This window comes from Rhodofomes roseus (genome assembly GCF_022264815.1).
Source record: "Rhodofomes roseus strain CIRM-BRFM 1785 chromosome Unknown C8Q71scaffold_14, whole genome shotgun sequence".
Lineage (NCBI taxonomy): Eukaryota > Fungi > Basidiomycota > Agaricomycetes > Polyporales > Fomitopsidaceae > Rhodofomes > Rhodofomes roseus.
In genome coordinates, this window is record NW_025952970.1 from 788,152 (window position 1) to 812,208 (window position 24,057).

The 24,057-nt window shown below is 57.6% G+C and overlaps 8 protein-coding genes across 8 annotated transcripts; 4 read left to right on the forward strand and 4 right to left on the reverse strand.

The window, feature by feature from the left end:
- Window positions 1–1,341: 1,341 nt before the first annotated feature.
- Window positions 1,342–2,254, forward strand: C8Q71DRAFT_767946 (uncharacterized protein; the record flags this gene model as incomplete). The annotated part of the gene is made up of 3 exons (XM_047924234.1): window positions 1,342–1,400; window positions 1,467–1,661; window positions 1,712–2,254. Coding segments are annotated over exons 2-3 (662 nt in total), but the record flags the coding sequence as incomplete, so codon positions are not given.
- A 1,902-nt stretch (window positions 2,255–4,156) lies between these two features.
- C8Q71DRAFT_908790 (uncharacterized protein) lies at window positions 4,157–6,113 on the forward strand (the record flags this gene model as incomplete). The annotated part of the gene is made up of 2 exons (XM_047929011.1): window positions 4,157–4,915; window positions 4,969–6,113. Exons 1-2 carry the CDS (start codon window positions 4,336–4,338, stop codon window positions 6,111–6,113), a joined length of 1,725 nt encoding a protein of 574 aa, XP_047777463.1. The 5' UTR covers window positions 4,157–4,335.
- Window positions 6,114–6,254: 141 nt separating this feature from the next.
- Window positions 6,255–10,243, reverse strand: C8Q71DRAFT_134819 (uncharacterized protein). The gene is made up of 6 exons (XM_047916504.1): window positions 9,432–10,243; window positions 9,119–9,383; window positions 7,864–9,068; window positions 6,974–7,808; window positions 6,651–6,918; window positions 6,255–6,600 (listed from the first exon to the last, which is right to left on the reverse strand). The coding sequence occupies exons 1-6, from the start codon at window positions 10,126–10,128 to the stop codon at window positions 6,418–6,420; spliced, it is 3,453 nt and encodes a 1,150-aa protein (XP_047777464.1). The 5' UTR covers window positions 10,129–10,243; the 3' UTR covers window positions 6,255–6,417.
- Window positions 10,244–10,354: 111 nt separating this feature from the next.
- Window positions 10,355–11,962, forward strand: C8Q71DRAFT_767958 (WD40 repeat-like protein). Its single transcript, XM_047924235.1, has 6 exons — window positions 10,355–10,625; window positions 10,680–10,733; window positions 10,790–10,862; window positions 10,924–11,030; window positions 11,080–11,187; window positions 11,237–11,962. The coding sequence occupies exons 1-6, from the start codon at window positions 10,396–10,398 to the stop codon at window positions 11,922–11,924; spliced, it is 1,260 nt and encodes a 419-aa protein (XP_047777465.1). The 5' UTR covers window positions 10,355–10,395; the 3' UTR covers window positions 11,925–11,962.
- Window positions 11,963–15,074, reverse strand: C8Q71DRAFT_767966 (amp dependent CoA ligase). The gene is made up of 19 exons (XM_047924236.1): window positions 14,768–15,074; window positions 14,650–14,704; window positions 14,582–14,596; window positions 14,427–14,453; window positions 14,359–14,377; window positions 14,272–14,301; window positions 13,898–14,219; window positions 13,727–13,847; window positions 13,649–13,663; window positions 13,546–13,592; window positions 13,403–13,482; window positions 13,321–13,354; window positions 13,133–13,262; window positions 12,881–13,082; window positions 12,803–12,826; window positions 12,676–12,745; window positions 12,590–12,617; window positions 12,345–12,532; window positions 11,963–12,290 (listed from the first exon to the last, which is right to left on the reverse strand). Exons 1-19 carry the CDS (start codon window positions 14,933–14,935, stop codon window positions 12,108–12,110), a joined length of 1,758 nt encoding a protein of 585 aa, XP_047777466.1. The 5' UTR covers window positions 14,936–15,074; the 3' UTR covers window positions 11,963–12,107.
- C8Q71DRAFT_767973 (exo-beta-1,3-glucanase) lies at window positions 15,075–18,979 on the reverse strand. Its single transcript, XM_047924237.1, has 20 exons — window positions 18,748–18,979; window positions 18,395–18,608; window positions 18,252–18,338; window positions 18,172–18,198; window positions 17,819–18,117; window positions 17,723–17,761; window positions 17,650–17,667; window positions 17,569–17,599; window positions 17,475–17,515; window positions 17,396–17,419; window positions 17,320–17,343; window positions 17,210–17,268; window positions 16,726–17,154; window positions 16,365–16,672; window positions 16,295–16,305; window positions 16,129–16,241; window positions 15,956–16,076; window positions 15,764–15,840; window positions 15,554–15,689; window positions 15,075–15,500 (listed from the first exon to the last, which is right to left on the reverse strand). The coding sequence occupies exons 2-20, from the start codon at window positions 18,586–18,588 to the stop codon at window positions 15,277–15,279; spliced, it is 2,262 nt and encodes a 753-aa protein (XP_047777467.1). The 5' UTR covers window positions 18,589–18,608; window positions 18,748–18,979; the 3' UTR covers window positions 15,075–15,276.
- Window positions 18,980–20,269: 1,290 nt separating this feature from the next.
- C8Q71DRAFT_908794 (FLU1-II) lies at window positions 20,270–21,927 on the forward strand (the record flags this gene model as incomplete). Its single annotated transcript, XM_047929012.1, has 4 exons — window positions 20,270–20,983; window positions 21,040–21,630; window positions 21,697–21,801; window positions 21,859–21,927. Exons 1-4 carry the CDS (start codon window positions 20,315–20,317, stop codon window positions 21,925–21,927), a joined length of 1,434 nt encoding a protein of 477 aa, XP_047777468.1. The 5' UTR covers window positions 20,270–20,314.
- C8Q71DRAFT_135192 (FLU1-II) lies at window positions 21,916–23,843 on the reverse strand. The gene is made up of 4 exons (XM_047916505.1): window positions 22,963–23,843; window positions 22,775–22,910; window positions 22,150–22,718; window positions 21,916–22,099 (listed from the first exon to the last, which is right to left on the reverse strand). The coding sequence occupies exons 1-4, from the start codon at window positions 23,614–23,616 to the stop codon at window positions 22,031–22,033; spliced, it is 1,428 nt and encodes a 475-aa protein (XP_047777469.1). The 5' UTR covers window positions 23,617–23,843; the 3' UTR covers window positions 21,916–22,030.
- Between the last annotated feature and the right edge of the window lie 214 nt (window positions 23,844–24,057).

Sequence of the window (24,057 nt, forward strand, 5' to 3'; positions counted from 1 at the left end):
GCTTCCGTCGTCTCCTGGCCTGTTTGTCTGCTTGTCTGATCCCTCGGCCTGTCCGTCCGTTCAGAACGCACGACGTCCAGGTACTACCTGGTCGACGGTGCGCGCCGCATTCTTCACTGGGAAACACGCGAGCACACTGTGATGTACCTGCTCGCGCACCGATGAGTCAGTCTCATCCTTCGCCGGATAGCCTGCTCTACCAATCCTCGGGCCCCTGGTCGATCCACGACGCCCGCACGACGGGACACGACGCGACTCTCACCGCAGGCAAGATGTCGCGATGCTCGTTGTTGCCGTAGGTTGCGCCGCTCTCATGCACATACATCCCTGCCGTCTGCAGCGACAACCAGGTCGCCGACGATGAGTTCTCCGGAAGCGAGCTTGACCGCTGCTAAATTTTCGGGCTTGACGTAGCGAGATCGTCTGTCAATCAAACGGCACCTCGCCTGCCCGGTACTGGACCCCCGCCCGCTAACGCGACATGGTTCGAAAGTCTTCACGCACCAATGCGCATTCGGCGTGTTGTGCGAGGTACTCGCAGTGCATTGGGCTCCGCCAGCGGCTCGCGACGACCTCACTCTGCCTCGGCCGCGACAACTGCGGCAACGTAGGCAGCGACTTGCACAACCTGGTCGCGCATTGCGGCCTCGTCCTGAATGTGCGCATCACCGTCTGCACATCGGGGCGTGCCGCCGCCGTTGTTTCACGAGTCATCTCCACGGTCGGACCTTGTCATCGCGCTTTGAGTGTGAAAATTACGGCTTCCGGTTGCGTGCCAATTCGCAGCCGATCGTGAGTCTCCATGTACGCAAGTAGCTCTACCCGCCCATCAGACGTAGATGAGCCTATACGTGGACGCGCAATTTGGCGTCCCCCAAACCGCGCGGAACATCCCGCCGAATGCAGACGCTACAGGCTCGACACTGCACGCCGAGAGACAGCTCTGCGAGCCCCATCTCGACGTGCAAGGCCCAGTCCAACTCATCTGGCCTGTGCGCGCGGTCCGTGCAGAATGGCGAGGGCCGATTGAATGTCACGCAGGCCGCCCGCACAGATCGCGATTAACACGCACGACGCACCGCTGTGTCGGGTGATCGAATCGCAAGCTGTGCGGGCTGCCGTCATGTCGCGCGGCGTGGCAACTTCGACGAGCGCCGCGCACGGACGTCCTGTCGGTTAGCGATCCCCGCGCTATGCGAGGGTTGCCAGGGCGGGTATGGGTTGCAACAGTCATGTTGTATCCGTCGACACGTCACGACGCGGCTCGTGCGCGGTCGATGGAACGGTTTCGTGGGATCCCGGGCGAAGGACGAGGATAAAAGGGGAGGCCGTGGATGGGCAACTGCAGCTCGACCTGCGTCTTCGTCCCGTCTTGTGCATCGTGAATCCGCCCTACGACGGTAAGTGGGAGCCCGCTTCGTCGCACGACGTGTATTGCTGACACGTTCGCTCTCGAAATGTTGAAGTCGCCGAAGGGCGCGTGCACAATGCGTGGGGAGACGCGACGTGTCGCTCGTCAGCGTAAGTGTCGTCGCGACGCGAATGCAGAATACGTACCGGTTGGCTCCCCGACGTGCCGTACGCGCTTGGCGCGCTGCGCGCTGTCCAGGGGCACCCCCGGGACCAGACGTAGCGCAGAATGCTGCGATACGGTCCTGCCGGTACGTAGCATCGTCGTGCCCTCGAAACACCGCTGACGAGGTCTTCGCAGAGGGGTTCGCGGGGGCGCGTGTTCTGTTGTTAGAGCAAGCCGCGCTCATCGTACAGGAACCACGGTTAGTGTAGTAAGTACGTACGTAGCGTACCGCCCGTTTGACGTACATGTTGTGTTCAGGCGTGTCGAATTGCGCGGCGTGGCCGTCAGTTGTCGCAGTGGTGGAGATCGAGGGGCGGCACGGAGATCATATGGTCACCGAGGGCGCGCTGATGCCTTCGCCCGCGCTCCGATTTCGGGCTACATTCCCGCATCGTTGTCTCGTCGCCTCCTCATCCTTGCATTCCTCTCCTTCAACCATCGCTTGTACTCCGCGCCGGTTCGCTCACCGACCGTCCTCGGTTCGTCCCGGCTCCTGCGTACTCCTGGGGTGCGTCTGGAGAGCGCACGCAGGGTAGTGATGGACGTGTGGGTGCGGTATGGCGTGCGTTGCGGGGGGACGACGGACACCGGACGCGAGAGTTGGCCGTATCCCGGCCCTGAGATGGGCATCCGCCGCGCGAAGAGCGTGCGAACCGGTGTCTGCACGGTGTTCTGTTACTGACGAGAGGTGCTAGGCGACCGTAGCTGGTGATCAGAATGAAGCGGTCATGATGTGCGTGACAACGTACCGTGCAAAGCGTCGTGCCGCGCCACGTCCGGTGCACAAAATCGTGTCGAACGGGCTGGTAGATGATGGTACGAGACTTGAGTACCGGTGTGGCACAGAACGGGGATGTTGTGTGACGTCGCCGAGGCGGGACATGGCTGCCTTCAGGTGACTTGACTGGGTGGCACAGAACACCTCGCCGCGCCATGTCTGGTGCACGAAATGACGCCGGGCGGGCTGGTATAGCATTGTGAGAGTGTTGAGTACCCGCGCAGTGCCAAACGGCGATGGTCCGCGACGTCGGCGAGGGGGGATATGGCTGGCTTCGGGCGACTTGGCTGGGCGGTACAGAATGCCGCGCTGCGCCATGTCCGGTGCGCGAATTGGTCTCGGGCTGCCTTGTATAGCTTTGCGCAAGAGTTGAGTACGCACACCGTGCAGAACGGCGGTATGTCGCGACGTCGGCGAGGCGGGATATGGCTGGCTTCGGGCGACTTGGCTGGGTGGCACAGAAAACCTCGCCGCGCCGTGTCCGGTGCACGAAACGACGCCGGGCGGGCTGGTATAGCATTGTGAGAGTGTTGAGTACCCGCGCAGTGCCAAACGGCGATGGTCCGCGACATCTGCGAGGCGGGATATGGCTGGCTTCGGGCGACTTGGCTGGGCCCCAGAGAACGCGGCGCCGCGCGGCGTCCCGTGCACGGAATGCCTTCGGACAACTTGCAGAACGTCCACGCATGTCCTGTGGACCGTCCCATGTCGTTGCTAGGACGCTCCGATACGCGACGGATGGACCCGAGGGCGGAAGTGGGTCGGGGCGGAGACTGTGACAGCGTGTTTGTGTCGATGAATGCGCGCGAAGAGGTGCTGAAAACGTAAATGCGACATACGTGGACCGATTATGCACCAAACGCACGGCTCATGGGTGTCGGCGGACTCGTCTCGGGCGCGGGCGTCGACTGGTACCGGCGGCGGGGGCGGGCGAGCAGCGGGGAGGGAAGAACGGCGGCGAGAGCGGGGAACAGAGCAGAGACGAGACCGCGGAACGGGCAGTGGATGCGTGCGTCGAGGGCGGAGCATGGGTGCACTGGAAGAGGTCGACTGGAGGCGACGACGGGCAAAAGGCGCGATCGACGCAGCGTCGACGCGGCGGCTGCAGCCAATGAGCGGTCTGAGCGAGCGCCTCCGGCGGCCCATGACGCCGCAGCCTGGCCACGCGTCGCGTCCCAGCCCGAGGGCGTTGACGACGCGGGGCGAGAACAGGTAAGTAGCCAGATCAGGCCTTCAGAAGGAGGAGGTATGTAGCCACCGGCCGCTGCAGTCGCACGCGCGATCATGGGCGGCCCTGGCATTGGGCGTCTAGACGGTGACAGCGTTGCCTCTTTTGGATATGTACTCGAGCGTCTAACCAGTAATCGTTCGGAATTAGTGTGACAATCAGCGACTTCGTGCGATATCCTGCTCGTAGGGATCATGACATCCTGCTCGTAGGGATATGACCTTCTTATGTTTCGACTCACGATTCTTGAATGGCAGTTATGCACTAGGCTGTTTGAGCACCACACGTGCTTGGCCAGGCCCGGGGTGTGCATGAAATGTGCGTGTTGTTCTGCTTCAAGTTCACTGCCTCGACCACTATCCTTCACCTCCGTCACTATCTGCTCATACATGTGCTCTTATGCAGGTCCTTCGACGTTATGTGGCCTGGCATTGCCTCCTCATCCAGGGAATCCAGCATGGTGATTGCTGTGTCATCCAGGACATGTCCGATTTCAAGGCTGACCGTCTCGTTGGGACTGCGGCGCACGTCTTCGCGCCAGCATCGTAATTGAGCATGGCGTCACGCTAGCCAGATACACGAGTTCAGCTTGCCTCACCCTCCCTTTTCCACCGAGCATCGTGGCGCGGCTCGGTACTTAAGCCTCCTCCCGAGCCCTGGCAAGGTTCGAGGCATCTGGAACTCTCTTCCTTGAAACTCTCTTCTCTTTGCTATCTCAGGGCGCCCGCAGGACGGCTCTCGACGTCGAGCGAGATGCTCAGCGCGCTTTACCGCATGCTGCAGGCCAGCCCTGCTCCCGATCCCGGACAAGACCGCGCGTCGGCGGACAGTGCCAGAGAAGACACGAATGGCGAGGCGCGTGCGGCGACCAGTGCAGATGATTCTGGTCTCGGGCTGGAGACGATGCGTCTAGAGCGAAGACCGTCCGTCGATGCTAGCGCAGTGATGGACGCTAGGCGACGCGCCCCTTCCCATGTTTCGTGGAAGACACCCAACGTGAATCCGAGTCCCAGTCCCATCTCTGACTCCGTATGGAGTTCGCAGTATGAAAGTCATTCTGCGTCGGCACCATCATTACTGCTGCTGAATCCCGGGTCAGCGACAAAGGCAGCGTCGATTCATCGACACAGTTCGCAGTCCTTGCGCACCCCGTCCATCACAGCCTCAGAAGACTTGTCGAGGCGGAACAGCCCGGAAAAGAGGGAGAACGTCGAACTCTATCCTCCGAGGCATCTCCCAGTGATTGATCCACGTGTGCGGTTCCCCAGCGGAAGGAGGCCGTCGACGGACTCAGTGCCCCCTACGCCGGAATCCACCAGGGTGCATGACGGACGTGAGTCGATAGGACACCCCTTCCACACATCTCTCGTTGACGATGCGCTACAGACCTCGCTGCATATCCAGGAGCGTTCATCAATCGGCCCCTCAATCGTACTACCAGCCAAACGTCGACAAGCACGACCGCCTCTGTGCCCGCTATCCCGCCTCTGGACCTCCGGCCCGACTTCCAAAAGACCATCGGTCCGCCCATTCGCAAGTCGCGTCTCCCGCCGCCGACGCTGCCCACCGTCGTAGGCAGTCCTCATCCGGGAAAGTACTCCGTCATATACGAGGACGGCTCCTCTGCGCGAACCTCGCGAAGCTTCGTCACCGCACTCTCCGTGCATTCTGTTCGCGACGTGTCCACGCCCGAGCCTGGTGGCGACGCACAGCATGCAGAGGAACGCCCAGTGCACGCACGGGATTATGCTATTTCCACCACGTCGAGCGTCGACGTCACGCCTGCAGTGCGGACGAGCGGCCTCCCAGAGGGGCTGTACGACATTGACCTGGGCGAGCCCTCGCACGCCGGAACCAGTACACACGCCGGGAGCACCAGCACGAGTCCGCGGCTCACACAGCCTCTCCTGCCCGCACCTCCCAGCGCCATTCCGCGCCGCCCGCGCTCCATCTCCTCGGGTGGCTCTCGCTCTGAGAGCTACATCTACAACCGCTGGCTCAGGGGCGTCTCCTTCGGGAGTGGCAACTACGAGTTCCACACCCCCCGTGCGTTCTCGCGCAGCCAGAGCCGATCGTACCTCGCAGGGCGGTCGGGGATAACGAGCGCAAGCATCCTTTTCTGGCTGGGCTTCATCGGACCGTGGTGTTGGCTCATCGGCGGGTGGATGCTCACCACGGAAGGCGAACTCGAGCCCGAGTTCAAGCGTGAGATGGACATCAAGCACGGTGCGGACGCGATCCTACCCCAGTGGTTCAGGCATGGCAAGAAGCCCGATGCCACGGCGGAAAAGGACAAGGCGCGGAATCTCCTCGCGTCCAAGCTGTTTCCGCTTGTGGCGCCGTCGGTAGAGAGCCTCACGCCATCTGCGCGCAGCCAGAACTCGGTAGCTTCTGCGCGGAGGCTCAGGAGGGGAGCACTCCTAGGAGTGGATGTTTGGGTTATCCGGTGTCGTATCGCCGCCATTATGAGTGGGGTACTGATTTTGGCTGCTGTCATTGTCGCGCTCATTGTCGCTGCTTCTCGTTATTGATGGGTGTAGGAGATGAGTGTAGGACACTGTCGATTGTCTTGGGACGATTCCTCACGCTACTGTACCTATAAATCTCGGGCATTCGGACACTGGGCCCGGAGATACGAACTTTACAACGGACCCTGCACCTGATATTGATGATATCCCACAACCAATGACCACGCACACAAGAATATGTATGATCCAATAGGTCCATTCTAATGTATACTAGCACAGACAGCATTGCGATATCCATAGAAATACAGCATGACAAATAAATCAGTGACGAGCGGAGATGAGGAGTTCCAGAGGATGATGCATGCGATCAGTCAGATAGCTCAAAATACGTGCGGAACATGGACTCATTGCGGAGAGTGGAGTTGGCGACGACAGTATGGACATGTATGAAGAGAAGGGGGAAGCGCCGGGTGAAGTAGGCAAGGAAGCCTTCTGGCATAGAACCGAGAAGGCGCTTGACGTTGTCGGGGAGGTCTTGATAATGGTGTTTCTGACAAAGACGTCAACATCAAAGTCATCCTAGACATCTGGACGACGTACTTTGTTCCGCAATGCGCGTAGTAAATCCTGCACGGCCTTGCCGTCATACTTCCTAAATTTGCCCAGGTTCTCGATGAACAGCTTGTCAAGCTTAGAGTGCCAGTCGGTGCCCACGACTTGAGCAGCACCCGTTTCGAGTAGGATCAAGTTGAAGTCTCGCGGGTCACGGCACATGATCTCAAACCGATCGGAGGCGTCTTGGAGGAAGGTTAATCGCCTTCCCGGATCCCAGAAATACGGGTGTAGTAAGCACGAAGTGGTATCCGGCCTGGCGCAGCGTAGTCAGTGGGCCGTAAGCAACGAAGCGAGGAATACTGGCGTACCGGTCATATGCTTCTGGACTCAACATACGGTTGATCAGGTCAGCGCCTTCTGAGCCCTCTTCCCCAAAGCACTGCAAGCCTTCCAGCGACTTCGCATTCTTCATGATGTTCGCCTCCCGCTCGAACCTGTCGCCGAACGGGTGCCCGCCGTTCGTGAGTACATAATAGTACAGACAACCCAGCGCAAAGATGTCGACCGACTTGGTCAAGCGTGCTGGCTTGCCCGTCGGTGTGCCTGTCCGCGGTGTGCCCACGGACCCTCGTGAGGAGCCCGATTGCGAGTCATCCCCGGTGGTTTCATCGAGCTTCACCTCGCCGCGCAGGATCTCCGGCGCTCGCCACCCGACAGTGCCGGCGCCAAACGCACCGTGGGCGGTAGGCAGGAAACTCGTCTGGTCAATGTCGAGCTTTTTGCATAGCCCAAAGTCCGAAATGAGCATCCTGTGGCCTGCGCCACGCTTTGCATGAGAAATAAGGATATTCTGGGGCTTGATGTCTCGGTGGACAATCTTGAGAGCGTGCAAGTGCCTCAAACCGGCAGTGACCTGGCGGAGAGCGCGCTTGGGATCAAACGCGCCGACGATCTCGTGGTACCCGTCGGGGCGTTCGATGATATCCGCAAGGGAGGCTGGGCAGAGCTCGAGTGCGATGTACAAGAAGTTGCTTCGAGATTCCTGGTAGTAATACCGAATGACGTTCGGGTGGTCGTCAGACTCCTGAAGGACGGTCACTTCCCGGGACGCTAGGGTGACGAAGTCTTGCAAAAGACGCTTGACGGCAACTGCACGTCCTTGTAGAGAGCCCTTGTAGACGACTGTCCCATGCGATCCAAAGCCTGTACCAATGTGATAAGTTCATGCCGACGACTTATGTCAATTCTGACGACTCACCCAGCACAGTGTCCGACACGATAAGCGACGGCTCGACCGATGTCGCAGCTGGCGGAGGAGCGGCGATGGCAGACTGGTCCACCACATGCGCATCGTCCTTACCAGCATCGTCCTTAGCATTTCCGTTGGGAGAATCACCATTGGCCGCCTCATCGCCATTGTCTTTGTCGTCTTCCACACCACCAGCTCCGCCACGTTTCTTCCTCCCTCGCTTTCGACGTACGCCCTTACGCCTCGCCGGCTGTTCCCCATCGCCATCCTTATCACTGTCGTCGCCTTCGACAGCGTCCCCGTCCGGGTCTGCTGCCAGCTCGGAGATGGCAATGGTGGACGGCCGCTTCATAGGTGTACCCGGGCGAGGCGTACTGGGTCGAGAGGCTGTTGAGACGGTACGCTTTCGAGCCGGGGAGCCGTCCGTTGCGGAACCGCTGAGCATCGCATCACCATTCGCCGGCGTAGGCGAGACAGGAGCGTCCTTCTCAACGGGTCCCACCTTCGTCTCAGGTTCGACGGCGGTAGTGGATATGGGGTTCGACGGCTTGCCCGACTTGCGCTTCAAGCCCATCCATACGAAAGCGATGAGCAGCGCCAACGCACACACAGCGAAGGCCGATAGAGCGGACGTGGACGCGCTCAGAGATGAGACACGCTCCGAGTCCAAGATGATCTGGGCTGACATCGTGGAGTTCTCCTGACTTGTTGCTGCGTGGACACTGATGTTGCGCTCGGGCAGCGGGGATGGCACCACCGGCGCAGCGTCCAGCAGTCTACTGAACCTCGACTGTGTCCCTGCCTCTAGTCGACGCACACCCGTGAGGCACCGAAGGTCGTTGCTGCCCTCCCTGCACATCTTTTGCATTCGTCGCTCCTTCGCCCGACGCGTGACGGAGTCGAGATCCCCCGGCAGATCCCCGTCGCGCCCGAATTCGTCGTCGAAATGAGTGTCCCGCGGCGCAGCATCGAGGAAGCGCCCGACGCCTGCATCGCCGAAGATGACGAGGGGGAATGTGTCTGGGCCCATAGCGTAGAGCGAGCCCGTCTCCTCCACGATGCCTACGAAGGCCGCATCGAATGGCATACTCTGACGTGCGGCTGCTTTGCGGAGCTCGGCGGAGGGGAGGATGTCCTCCAGATGCAGACGGGGCTGTAGAAGCACGAAAGGCTGCGAACGCTGGGGCGAACGTAGGATGTCGAAGACAGCGACACTATGGGCCGGTGAGTCGGAGACACCGACTGCAGAGACAGAAGCACGTACACAGGTGTGGAGAATGCCCGACCCCATTCGAAATGGGTATTCCGTGCCACATCAGAGTCGGCACCTTGTACAACGTCGGACGTGAAGGAGACGATCTCGCCATTTGGCAGGGGTTGAATGTACGCGTTGTCAGCGGTGCGGCGGTACACGGACTGGATCCCGAGATCCTGGTTGTTGGGTCCGTATACGGAGAAGGACAGATTCTGTACTGGCGGTCTGATAGCTGAGGACCGCGAAGGGCGAGTGTGTATCGAGATATGGTAGTCTGCGCTGCGTGAGTGGTGCTGCGCCGTAAGCGGGGGATGCAACTCACCGGTACGCCCAATGAACACTTCGGTCGGCCTGGAAGCCCGCTTGGGCGGTTCTGCGCCCTCAAGGTCGTCGAGGTCGAGGCCGAACTCTGCAGGCTCAGCCAGGTCCTGGAACGGATCCCAAGGGCACTCATGGTTCATCGTCCTTACCCTCCCCGTCTCCAGCTCTACCAATAGTAATGACGTCTCCTTACGGCCTATGAACATCCTCCGGTCGTCATCCGAAGGAAAGCTGAAGGGTGACATGTCGACGAGCTGAGGCATAGAGAACGGAAGTCGCTGCAGGGGGCCATCCGGGGTAGACATGATGTAGATGTCGCCAGACTGCGGTTCAACGAGGTAGACTTCTCTGTGCACAGAGTCGTCGTCTGTGAGGTCCGGGTCTATTTCCGGGTGCTTCGTGCGCACGAGAGGGCCGAGGGTTGCTGGCTCCGTGCCCGAAGCCGTCTTCATTGACCAGATGAAGTCTCCCGACGTCCTGTTGAGCGCATGCAGCCTCCCGTCCACAGAAGCTACCAACACAATTTCCAAGAGGTCCAAACCGTTCGTCGCAGCTGACCCTTGTGCTAGTCGATAGGAATCACGGCGCAGTTGGACATCCGTAGACAGGTCGCGGTTGGCGGTCCATGGTGAGACGACGGGCTCTCCGAGGCATATCCCGGCAGCAAGCAAAGCAACAAGGAGACCTTGAATGGTCATTCTTCATATCCTCATAGCCAGGAAGACGAGGTGGAAGAGATGGAGGCGAAAGATGGGGGATAAGAGCAAGACGCAAGATGCTTGAGACTTGGTTGAGACATCGCTGAGCGCTGAGCCCGCAGGTGTGACATGTAACTGCGTGACACCAGTGCAGGAGATGTGACGCGTGACTCTGCAATTCAGTACCCGCTTCTCACGGAGCGCCCAAGTACAGTGACGGTTTGCGGAGCGCCCAGCCTCTTCAAGACTCTCATCCCCCCTAACGCGATGCCCGACATCCATGTTGGCACACAAATATTCGACCTCATATTCCATCCCTCGAGCTCGGTCGTGTATCTAGGCCTACTCACCGGCCACATCAAGGCCTTCGGCTACGACGACGAAGGCGAGCACGACAGAAAATTCTCTGTCCGACCATCCAAGCGGTCCTGCCGGGCGTTAGCAATTGCCGCAGATGGTGGCAGGCTGTGGGCGGCCGGAAAGGCAAAGGCGGTGTTGTGAGTCTAACGTCAATTGTCCAAGACTTATTAGGCGTCCTCATTGCAGTCTAGCTCAATTGATACGGGCACAGGCCAGATAGTTGACACTTGGTCCAACGCTCACGAGTGAGCCGTGACAGACATACACGCGCGTACGTTTCCTAACAAAGAACATTTGCAAGCACAGCCATCAATCGGGTGAAGAGCCTCACGCCGAATCTACTTGCTTCTGGAGATGATGACGGAGTCATTAAGGCATGTTCGCAACGGACTGGACGTTGGTTTTCCAACTAACGTCCAATACACATCGTTCTAGCTCTGGGATCTACGAAAGTCAGACTCCATACGAACATACACACATCACTTCGACTTCATCTCAGATTTTCTATGGCTAGAAGACAGCAAGCAGCTCGTCTCCACCAGGTAGACTCCCCCCGGTCACGACTTCAATCCGAATGCTGATCATGTCTAGTGGTGACGGGACGCTGTCCGTCATAGACGTGCGCTCAAAGAAAACTGAACCCATCGCGCAGTCAGAGGACCAGGAGGACGAATTGCTTTCGATCGTGCCCATAAAAGGGTACGCCGTCCATCCTTTACCTCCCATGCACCCTCTCACCCTCACGCAGCGGCCAGAAGTTTGCCGTTGGCACCCAACTCGGCATACTCTCCATCTTCAACCGCCGCAGCGGTTGGGGCGACTGCGTCGACCGCATCCCAGGGCATCCTCACTCCATCGACACACTCGCGCCCCTCCCCGCCGCCTACGCCCCGTCGCAGACGACCTTCCTCACGGGCTCCTCCGACGGGCTCCTCCGCGCGGTGCAGCTCTTCCCTACGAAGCTCCTCGGCGTCGTCGCCGACCACGGCGAGTTCCCCATCGAGCGTATTGCTGTGGATCGAGGTGGCGAAGGACGTTGGGTCGGGAGTGCGGGGCATGAAGAGGTGCTGAAACTCACAGACTTGCAGGAGGTCTTCGCGGATGATGAAGAGGAAGACGTGAGCGAGGGTGAAGAGAAGGAGAAGGTTAGCCAGAAGGACAGCGAGGAAGGCGACAGCGACGCTGAGGTGGAAAGCAGCGAAGAGGAGATTGTACCAGGACTGCCGCCGGCTTCTCCGAGGAAGGAGCCTGCACCAGAAGCGGAGGCCGAGCCGGCTGCTGATGCCCTCGCAGCGGGTGCCGACTCGAGCGACGACGAAGGTATCGTAGAGAAAAAACGCAAACGCAAAAAGGAGAATGATCCCTTGAAGGCCGAAAAGCGGTCTAAAGGCCGGAACACGGTAGTCGCTGAGCCGTCTTTCTTTGCTGACTTGTAGTATCTTGGCGTCCCCATCACTTGCCGACTTTCCGTGCTGTTGTTATCGAGTACGCCTGTATTGAGTACCACTTAATTACTAGGTCCAGCCATTGTTGAAAGGCTAAATGTGTCCCTCGGCTGCGTTAGGATGTCCGTCGCGTCATCACATCGACATCCAACCCATACGTCCGACAGCACGGTCTCATAGCTTCGGTCTCACTCTCCCCTTTGTGCTCACAAGCAGCAACTTCCCCTTCGCCAGCATGTCCTTCGCGCGGTCGCGCAGCTCCCGACGGAGCAGCTTCCCGCTAGGGTTCTTCGGTACGCTCTCGACAAACTCGACGCCGGCGAGCCACTTGTACTGCACCTTGTTGTCCGAGACGTGCTGAACGAACGTCAACGCACACGTCGCGACACGACTGGGGTGGAAGGAACGCACCTTCATGACCGCTGCTCTAATACTCTCGGCCTCTGCTGGAAACTCCTTGATGCGCTGGATCGCTTCCGCGCTGAGGACGACGAACGCGAAGGGCAGCTCGCCGTTGTACTCGTCGGGTATGCCGACCACACAGACGTCGGAGACGTCAGGGTGATCAAGGAGATGCCCTTCGAGCTCAGAGGGTGCCACTGCACGCCAAAGCAAATCCATGTTAGCTCGCTCGATCGTGTTTGCCTGCGGCTCACCTTGGAACCCCTTGACTTTCAGGATCTCCTGCAGACATGAGAGGGCGACTGAGATATGCCGTCTCTGACATGTTGTAGAAGCTCACCTTGATACGGTCAGTAATGAAGACCTCGTATTTGTCATTGATATAGACTTCATCCCCGGTGTAGAGCCAGCTTCAATGTCAGAGATTATCAGATCACGCAGCGTGCCTCGCAGTACAGATCTCGCACCCGTCAACGAATGTTTCTTTCGAGCTGCAGTCAAGAGTCAGTCGTCACGAGGCGGTTTCCACTGTTGTAGGAACTAACGCCTCCTCGTTGTTCAGGTAGCCCAGGGCGATCGCATCGCTCTTGATCACCAACTGGCCCAGCTCCCCCAATCCCGCGAGCGATCCGTCCGACCTTACGACGCGCGCAGTGAGCCCGGGGACGAGCCGCCCTGCGCTACCAGGCGAACAGATCTTCTGCTCTAGCTGCGGGAAGCAGACCGAGCCCACGGCCTCCGTCATACCTGAACTAGTCAGCATGACAAGTTCCACGGATATACGAGGAGCTCCGCACCGTATCCTTGCCCGATGCTAATCCAGGGCAGCCGGGCGGACAGCTGGTTGATGAGCTCGGCCGAGAGCGGTGCGGCGCCGCACATTACGAGGCGCAGGGAGGACAGGTCGTACCGATTCACTTCGGGATTCTACACGCGGTGTTGTATGTTATTCAAGCTCGCAAAAGAACAACCGCTCGGGGCTTACCTTACACAGCAGGACGACTATCGGAGGCACGGCTCTACGGTCTATCAGCGGATTATCTGGTGGGTACAGAGACAACACGCACGGGAGCATCCTGATCTTGTGGCGTTGTATGCTTTTCAACATGCCCTCGAAGCTGAACTTTGGGACTACCACGAGCGTCGTCTATTCCAAGACCAAGCGCACGTGAGTAATATGCTTCAAATGCAAACCGAGTTTTCACCTTACTCCGTAGAACAGTGCAAAATGCATGATGCCGACGAGGCCGTATATGTCTAGACAACGTGAATGTGACACTCGAACGTATACGTTGACATATCATGGTACTTACGGAAGAAAGGCAGGGCTGCCCAGAATTAGAGGCCTGGTCACAGATAATGCGGGTTTCTCTAGCAACTGGTGTACTCACCGGCATACCACCGGTCTCCAGGACGGTACTTCCGGTCGTCCCAGGGAGTGGTATCTTGTTCTAACATATGACCCTGTTGGATCATGCCCGCAATCACTGCACTATGGGGAATGCAGACCGCCTAACAACGAAGTTCATTTCGCTTGCACCTACCACACGCCTCGGACTTACCTTAGGCTTCCCTGTCGTCCCACTTGATAGGTTGATATAGGCCAGTTTTGTCTTTCCCTCATTCGGCCCCAATCGGCGTTCCGTGAAGCTCTGCGGCTTCGCGGACCCTTCCTTGACGAGCTCGGAGACAGTAGGGTATGCCTGCGATGGCTCACTGCTCTCCGCCACGTCGAACAATATGGTCCGTTCTAAGGGAAGTCCTACGGCCTTCGCCGCAGCGTGTCCGACTGCCAGGTTCCAGGGATGTAAGATGAGGATCTTGGCATTTGTGATCCTAAGCTGGTACTCGAGATCGCTGGCCGTATATGCGGGGTTCGAGGCCCTAAACAGAGCATTCAGTTATTGCCACTGACAATGAGATGGCTGCGGCATACGTGACCACAGCTCCAAGCTTCTGTGCAGCTCTACACATGTTCGCTGGTCAGCTACACATGTTGGAGTCGGCGATGAGAATTACGTACAGCGCGACAACAGGAAAGTCTACGGAGATTCAAATACAACTCGATATGCCAAGCGTTATGCAACTTACCTACGTGGTTCGGGGTGCAGATGCAGACTACGTAAGGATATGAGAACAAGGTTCGGTGACACACGTTGACAGTCAAGTCCATGTCGTTGGGCCTACGTGCATTTCGAAGGCGCGGGGCCCAATGGTATGAAGTTAGCTGGAAGGGAGTGCCGTACCAACGTCATTGTCCCCTATTTACGGCAACTTAACCAGGCTCATGGTCAGAACGCAAGGAACCACGTACTGATTTGGAAACGGGAATGCAATACATTTGCGAGCGCGATCGTACGTGCCCGAACCTAATACAATCGTCAATCAAATTGAACCGTTGACACCAGCATCTCGTTCCGGTAACTGCTCACCTCGTCAAAAGAGATCGCACGACCAGTCGCATCCTCTATCATACACGGGGCGCGTGACAGTAGCGCTGGCCTGGCGGGATGCCAGTCTATGTCGAGCAAGAATTGGGGAACGGTGAGGTCGTAGGGGACCTCGGGTATGGGCCCGCCGGGGGCGTGTATGTCGGACATGGCTGTTGAAGACAAGCGTCGATCGTCGTGTTTGTCCGCCACTTATGGTTACGCATGTATGGGAACATCCTTGGACGATCAATACGTACGGGAGAACAGATCATACATGATACTCGGCCTACATTAGCCTACACTCTAGTGACTACTGCAAGCAGGTGTGACCTGAACTGAATAGTGCGGGATGACACGCTCACGTGGGACATCCCAGGCGCGTTCTCCCGGTCTCCGGGCCTGGCAAACAACAATCTAGTATAGTGTACAGCCATGCCCTGAAATGCTACAAGTACAACTACATGTCTTCAGTCCATTGCCAAATAGACAGTCCTTTTACCACCAATATATCACCTCGTCCAAGCAGTCATTGTAGACTGGAAGCCGTTCTGGTTCGCATACGCAGGAACGATCCCACGACCCTCCACACTCAACTGGTGTGTCACTCCCACTGTCGACAGGCTGTACACATCTACTGACGACTGTGCGTCAATGTTGAGGATTTGGCTCTGGCACGACGAGTCTTTGAGGCAGGCCTGGCCATAGCTACTGAAGAAGCTGTACAAGCCCGCACCTAGCCTGTTTGTTAACCAGTGTATGTAGTCAGGCATGTGAAGAGCTAGTTACCGAAGATCAGCATGCCGTGTGAGTTCTGTATGTTGGCTGCCCAGGCTGATGATTGGCCTGGAGGGAAGCTCGGATCTTTGTAGCGGCTTTCGATAACGAATGGCGCAGGAGGCGGTGGCGACGGTTGGTAGTACGGCTGTAATGCAAACGCACCGTCGTTAGGTGCAATCAGTAATTTCCGCGATACATGACCATGACAGGTTAACTGACAGATTCTGTCTGCAATAGCCCAAGATAGTGATCTCGCGCATCCACGAAGCTGTATTGATACAACGTGTGGTGCTCAGCTAGGTAGTTGTCAGCCCATCGCTCGCTGTGTCTGTAAAGGGCTTGACCTACAAGCTATGAAGTGATGATCTGGATAAGCTGACAACAGGACACAATTCCCAACAGACTACTCACCAGTCCCGATCATCCACACAGGCCCCTGCGACTCTGACAAGACACCCCGCCCGCTGTACACCGTGATCTGAGATTTTCCGTCACCATCCAGGTCGTGGTCCGCAAGCCAGATCCATGTGCCCTGCGAAGCATCTTCAGCCACAGAACATGTTTTCTGGTGTATAAGTGTTTGCCTCTAAGTACGCATTCGACTGTGGGGTGAGGTGCATCGCCAAAAACGCTGCATAGCACTGGTCAGACTTCGGCTGCAGAGGACACTGTGCGCGTTCAAGGCTCGTTCCGGCAGCTGCTCGATCGTCCATATGGTCAGCGCACTCGCGGAAACATTGGTTCACCTACCTCCAGCTAACCTGATTTGCATGAGAACGACTGGTCAGCACAGCTCTCAGGATCGGTTCACCCAACCCACCGAATATGAGTGTCCCACATGCCCGCCCCGCCCTGCACGTCCGAGTGCACGTTCCACTCAATCACGATAGCGCCGGCTGCTGGACCCCTTGTGGCAAAAACCACGTCCGAGATCTCCAAGACGCCCTGAGAGCCTGGTTCGCCCGCACGCACCATGACGCGCGGACTACGGACGTCCGCAAAGGCGGGCCCGCCACCCATGATGACGCTCCACGCCTCCCCGACGAGATGTGTTCCCGCAGGAATGAGGAGAGTGTCGGTAATATAATACGTGCCGTGGTCGAGGAATATGATCTTCTTTCCTGCGTGCTACCAGGATCCTCAGACGCTACGACTAGATGAGTTGAGTGGGAGCGGCGTACCTCACCGAAGATGCGCTGCAGCGCCTCCGTGTCGTCTGTCAGTCCATCGCCCTTCGCTCCCAGGTTCTTGGCGCTGACGAACTGGTCCAGCGCATAATCTTCATACTGCGGATGCATGCGCCCAAAAACCTTTCCCTCTGAATTGAGCAGACTCCTTGCTTTGGTTGGCACCTCGTGACGGCCCTGCATGAACCGTCTCGCGCCATTTGCACCCTGGTACACGTTGCCCTGTACCCAGCTCTCGATGGTCGTCGTTCCTCCAGGAAGAATCGTGGGCCCATTGAGGACTCCAACGGCAATAGGCACGTTGGTGAGTTGGACATTGTTGAGCACGAGTGAACCCGCTAGGGAAGTGGTGTGCACAGACGAGCGTACGAACACGGGCGTGTTGGACACTACGGCGTCGATAATTGCTTCGCCGCCGACTGTCTATGAAGCATCGGCAATGAAGAGGTGAAGGAAAATGGCGAGCGCTGTTTCATACCTGCGTATCTGACGTCGTTCCACCTGTTTTCAGGTCGAAGCCTACTTGGCAGTTGTTGACTGTATCCTGTTATTGTAGCGCGATCGTTAGAACTTGACAAATCCACGTACTTGTGATGCCCTGGAACGTCCAACCTGAGAGCGTACCATCAGCGGCCGGGACAGACGCCCATGACTGTTCACTGACCCCAATTCCACATCCCATAGACCGCTATAGCCCAAGTCAACATGAAAGAGGCACGCATCCATCAACCCAAATTCCTCACCGGTCTCGCAATTCGTCATAGTGACGTTTCGAACTGTGAACCTGGAGGCGGTCAATAGTGGCCTCAGTATCGCAACCATTGGAATTGTGCTTACTGCTGGTTGCCGACCCAAATCCCAAATTTACCTGCCCCAGACATAAGACTGATGTACGGCGTTGTGACATAGGGCACTGACCCCCATAAAACTCCATATCTATACGTATCGTCAATCTCAATAGGTAGAACGCAAGTTCAAGTCATGAGCTCACCTCCCATGAAGCCGCCGCTCCCGTTCTCCATCCAGATCCCTACACAGCTCATGTCAGATCTTCAACCCACAGGTGTATTACAGTAATGTAAAAGACCTTGATGAGCATTGCCCTTGCGGTCGCTCATCACGAAACGAATGTTCATCAGGCTAGTGGCCTGTGAGACTTGCCAATGGATTCCGGTAGCAGAGACGTGGTCGGGCACGCGACGAGTGTCGATGACGAAGTTGCGTACACTCCGGAAGAAGTTGTTCTGATTGATGTACCATTGCGCACCCCCGCCACCCGGGATGTACGGGTCCGCATCAATGACGGCCATCCCACTGAAGTTCGAGGCTGCGAGAAGTGTAGGCGGTGCTCTCGCATCACCGATGATCTGGCTGTAGTAGTATGCACTACGAGTGTGGATATATGAGTAGGAATCCATGCGGGTAGGACGTGCGGCCTACATGATCGGCGACGACACCTTGTATATGCTAGAGGTCAACAGCATAAGTTAGGACGCCGGTTGTCAAAGGCTTCGGCTCACCCCTGCGGGAAGTACACGACCGCTGGTGTGACAGTTGAAGACTCGCAGTTCCCTCCACCACACCGTCCTCCGTACGACATCGCCGCACTGCACCCAGCACCAGTTCCTATCAGCGATACATGACAGCGGGTTTCCGAGCTCACTTGATTGCCTCAGTATCATCCGCCTTTCCGTCGCCCACTGCTCCAAAGTCCTTCACATTCCTGAAGACCTGGTACGCCTCTGGCTTCGGGTTGAAGGCGGCCATCCCCTGGTGCTTGATCCCCTCCATCCAGTATGGCTCGCCAGGAGCCGCGGTACCTGGACCAACTGGCGAGTCGTGTGTGGGCCGGGACATGTTGGGCGACGGCGTGGGCACTGCGAACGGATCCTCAGTCAATGCCAATGTTGCGACGCCCCCGAATCGGGCGGTGGGGAATGGATGAGAAGAGGATGCAACGAGTCTGGCTCGCGGGAACCAGTAGATGACGAGGCAAAGAGTGACAATGACATGTACCACGAGCCAGAAGATGAAAGAGGAGCTCTTGCACGCTGGAGGCATTGTAGACTCTAGGCGGACTCGGACATACACGGTGCGGGTGGTCTTCTGAGCTTGTCTTGGATCCTGTGGACCAGTTTGCTCATTCTAGGTGTATTGAACAACCCGAGGAGTCAGAAACACGCGAAACAAAGCTTGTCTCCGAGGTGGGTTGCAGTGGGTGGGACAGGCACAGCGCCCGCAGCCACAGGCCCACAGCTACTGTACTCGGAGGCGCGTTGTACGCGCACGAAGGTATGACGCGTCTCACGTGCCAACCCGCTAAGCCCACTGGTCACTGCCAATAAGTAACACTAAGTTAGAACTTGAGTAGCCACTTACCAGAAACCACTGATAGTCTCGAGTGGGTATGCGATACAAAGGAATTTATCCATGAGTTTCGCAAAAGGCGCCAATAAGTTAGCTGTAGACAGAGCATCTCGGAAGACGGGGGACTTTCGATTCTTCGATATGGGCGACGGTGGCAGCGCACGCCCGTCTTATAAACAAGGACAGTGCGGTCAATAGTGGAGCTGCTCCGTATACATTTCCGTATTTTTAGAAATTCCCGAAGTGCCCGAGGGAGAGGGGAAGTGAAAAAGAGCTAGAGAAACGAATGTCAACCGGATGAGGAAAGTAGCTTGCTTCATTGGGAAGGTATCGTATGTACGATGACGACATCAGGTCGCTTCCCTTAAGTTTCTGCCAAACGCCGGGTCACCTTGACTGACCGGTGTGCTCCGCAGTACAGTGGCGATTTGGAGTCGGCGTAGGGTGCCGGCCACTACTATGGGAGTACTTACTCATATTGTTAAGCTTAGTAGTTGTACGTAGACCGTATACGTATGGCCGATCACCGAAGGAATCACAGTCGATGCTCGCGCGGTAATCTTGAGTAGGTAATCCTCCGGTACCTAGCTGTCTGACTGGGAGTCTGTGTATGGGCATCAGACTCTCTAGACTGTGCCACCATCTGACAGGCTACAACATTGTAAGTATAGCCGCATATGCTGGCTCTGACGGCAACCCTGGCAGCACGGAGCCCCAAGACGCCCGACTAACCCATCCCACTGGCATAGGTCCCTAGTAATCTAGGTTGGGAAGTTTCACCCCATCCCTCTCCAGAGTCGTCGCAACGTACATGCGCTCCTGGAACGCGGGCTACAGGCCTGTTGTTTGTACAGAGCAATCACGCTAGACCGTGGCGGTACTTACCTGAGACTCAAGCATAGATCAGTTCGCAGAGTAACATACCGCCCGGTCGGGCGTCTCGAGACTTGGACTGTCCAGGGCCCTCTCTGAGCGCGCATACAGTGCAGTTTCTCTTGTTTCAGCTCGGAACTACATCACCATCGTGCCGCACGCTGGTGTTTTTCGCACCGCACCGATGTCGGGCAATGTAGCATACGGCTGAAACGATCGGACACCATCAGAGGGCGACAGCTGCCTGCACCTACAAATGACGCTCCCATAGGGTAGTATCAGAGTATCGTGCCGCTCTCTCAGACATTCGAGCCATCCAAGGCAACTGGGCCACCTGGACATCATGGGCATCACCTCGGAATATGCAGTTGTCTACAAGCCTGACAGCATACCTTCATCTAAGCAGGACTCCGTCCGCGGCCTTCGACTCGAGTCTCGCGGGATCAAGTTCGTCCGGGTCCAATTCGTTGACTACACGAACACTGTACGCTTTCGCATTTTACCCATCACATACTTCAAGCGAGTATGCGAGACGTTGCGGCCAGGCGTTCTCTTTGACCTCTCTCTACTCGGCACAGTAGAGGGCGACATCGCGGAGTCATTCAGCACGGAGGCCGCAAGCCTGTACGCAATCGACTTCAGTAGTTTCCGTGCATGTCCGTACGCCCCGGGACATGCTACAATCATGGGCTGGTTCCAAATGAAAACGGCATCACCCACGGGCAGCTTAACGATCCCATTCTGTCCAAGGACGCTCCTGGAAAGCATCGTAACCGAGGCCAAGTTGAAAGCAGGCCTAACCTTCCTGGCAGGCTTCGAAACCGAGTTCACCCTCCTCAGGTTACAAGACGCGTCAACACAATCCGCCCCTGTAAATCGAGCGGGATGGGGAGCTTCATCGGGCCATCGGTCGGGCACTGTGGAGAAGACGGGGCTCGAGGAGATCGTTGAGAACCTGCTGGATGTCGGCGTCGAGGTTCAAGCACTGCACGGGGGCGCAGCTCCGGGTCAGGTATTGCACACGATTGTTGGCTTTCACCATTCACGACCACTGACCGAGATTGCTAGTACGAGCTTGTGATGGGGCCGTCGACGCCCTTGGAAGCCGCAGATACGCTTGTGCATACGCGTGAGACGTTCTACAACGTCGCGAGCAAACATGGGCTCCGTGCGACGTTTGCAGCTAAGTTGCACACCAATTCCCGTCAGTCTCCAGACATTCTGCTCACCATCGACCACGTCACTCACCTCCTTCGCAGGCAGCGTCGGCACTCATCTGCACATATCCCTGCATACCAACAAGGCCGAGGCAACCTCGAGCCAAGAACGTGCCGCCGCAATCGCACCTACGCTCACGCCCACGGACGCTCCTTCCTCCAAACGCTCGTCGAGCACATCCCCGCCCTGAGTGCAATCAACCTGCCCATCGCCGCCTCGTACGAACGCGCCCGGGACGGCGAACCACCGGCCAACGCGTATGCGAGCTGGAGCAGCAGCCGTAAAGACGTCCCCGTGCGGTTATGCGGGGACCGAGGCGCGCATCACATCGAAGTGCGGACTATCGACGGGACGTCGAATCCCTACTTGGTCTTGGCTGGCGTTCTGGCGGCAGGGTTACTAGGTGTTTTCAGCGGTGCAAAACTGACCTTTGGGGACTGCGTACGTCCAGTCGCAACCATGACGGCAGAAGAGAGGAGGACGGCAGGACTGGACTTGTATCCGCAGTTGCCACGCACGTTATGCGATGCGAGGAGGTTGTTACAGGAAGACGGTGCTCTGAGGGAGAAGTTGGGCGAGGAATTCGTTTCTCGGTTTCTGTCAGCGAATGAGGTGAGTTGACCTTACTCTTCGTAGATGAGCAGTTGTTGACATAGAGCTTGGCTGGAGTCGCTTGAGCGGGTCATGACGCAGTCTACGGAGGGCGACAACTTCGCGCATATGTTCGAGCGCTATTAGTGTGTGCGACGACTAACTCGTGCCAATTTCGACAGCCGTTTGGTGAAGACAGATGTTGTTTAGCAGTGTAACGTGTGAAGGGCTACCTCACTGGATGGAACTCCTAATAGTACTCCACCAGATGCGTGATCGTCTCTTCTTCGCTGGGCAGTTTCAAGAACTTCTCCAACACCTGGAGAAGGGTGAGTACAGCGCCCGCCAGACAAACGAGACACAACGCGCCTTGTTCACAGCTACATACTTCGTCACGAACTCGTCGCCCAGCATCTCCCTCAGTTGCTCGTCTTCCTGCAACCTCTCTCTCGCGTCGCCCACGGTCCGCGGCAGCCGCAGGGGGTTCTCCAAGCCGACTGCCTTCCTCTCATCCTCGCTCATGAACGCGACTGGCTTCGCGCAATCACCCGACTTGAGCTCGGCCCCCGTCAGCACGCCGCGCAGGCCCGCGGCCAGCGTTCCCGCGAGGACGAGATACGGGTTCGACGTGCCGTCAGCCGTCTTCATCTCGAAATGATGTGCACCCTGCGAGCCACACAGCCGGATCGGCGTGTCTTTATTGTCCAGACCCCACGAGGAGTAAGTCCCGCCGGACCAAATCCCGTCAGCCATGCGAGCGTAGGACGCCGAGGTGGGGAGCGTCAGCGCGCAGAGTGCGGGTAGGTGCTCGAGGATGCCTTGGAGGAACGAACGCTCAGTAGCGGTGAGTGTCGGCGCGAGAGCCGCGTCGCGTCGTGTGCCGGACGTCGGAGGCCTGCTTGAGTGGACGGAGAAGTGCACATGCGCGCCGTTTCCACCTGTGGAAAGCATCGGTCAGAGTACTCGTCAACATGTGTCTTAGACGGGGACTCGCAATTATCAGCGTGCAGTCGCGGAGCGAATGTCGCGCGGAGACCGTACTTGCTAGCAACGTTGTATATGGTTTCCCGGGTGTGCACCACCGCATCGGCCGCCTCGAGCGGAGACAACGGACCAGTCACAACTTCGAACTATCGATCGCTATCAGCACGCTGCCAGGACAAGTTGATCGTAAGGCAATACCTGTCCAGGAGCCGACTCCGCGTGTATCATCTGCAGCTCGAGTCCTGCATCCTGCAGATTGTCTGCTATCTCCTGCAGCACGGTGTTCTCTACAGTGCCCGTGCGGAACTTGGCTGCACACGACCAGCCGGCGTTATTAAGCGTCACAGGCTTCGGCGATGTCGCGCTCAGAAGGATGAACTCGGACTCGAACCCAGCAAGGAAGGAGAGCCCGGCATTGGTCTGCGCCTCGTTCACAATGTTCTTCAGCAGCGTCCGCGGGCACAGTGGAGTGGCCAAGCTGCCATTCGGGAGCGGCGTCTTCTCCTGGAACCAGCCCATCAGGACCGCATGCCCGGGCGCGTAGGGGCTCAGGCGGAAACTGTTGAGGTCGACCACGTACAGGTGTTCGCCTGTCCCGCTGAACCCCTCCGCCATGTTGACCCCCACCAATCCGAGCGTGACCTTCGACAGACAGACTCCGGGTCTCGCGGTTTCGAAGAGTCTGGTGAAGTACGAGGCGGGGAGGATACGGAAGCGCACGGTGTTGACCAGGTCGACCCATTGCACACGCACGTAGCGGATGCCTCGCTCTTCCAGCTGCAGATCATGCACGGACGCGTATTTTGGCTTGGAAGCCTGTTCAGGCTTGTAGAGAATACCGATTTGAGACATGGTAAGAGATAGATCCCTGGGGTGGGCGATAACGCGCTGTCACCATTTATATGACCGGGGCGTTTCCCCGCATCCCCTTAGCCGCCGCCAGGTTTCAGTTCGGCGTCCTGCGAAGCAGTGCAGGGTGGTTTGACTGATCTTGAATGAGTATTGACTGTGGAAGTAAAATGAATTTGTATGGTTGGCACTGAATCCGGAAGTTGGCCCCTGAGCCCGTTTCACGACTGTCGGAGGGAAAACGCGCCCCTTGGCGAATACATTGATGAACCCCAACCGGAACTCCTGGCCCAGGCAGTTCGAGCGTGTTGAAGGCAAGTACTCTTAGGTAGGACCTCGGGCGTCGGACCTAGCGTTTGAAGAGTCCCAGTGCGGCACAGTGGATGTCGGCGGCGGCCTTAAGTTGTAGGCAGAGTACTAGTACTTAGGCCGACTCAACCGATA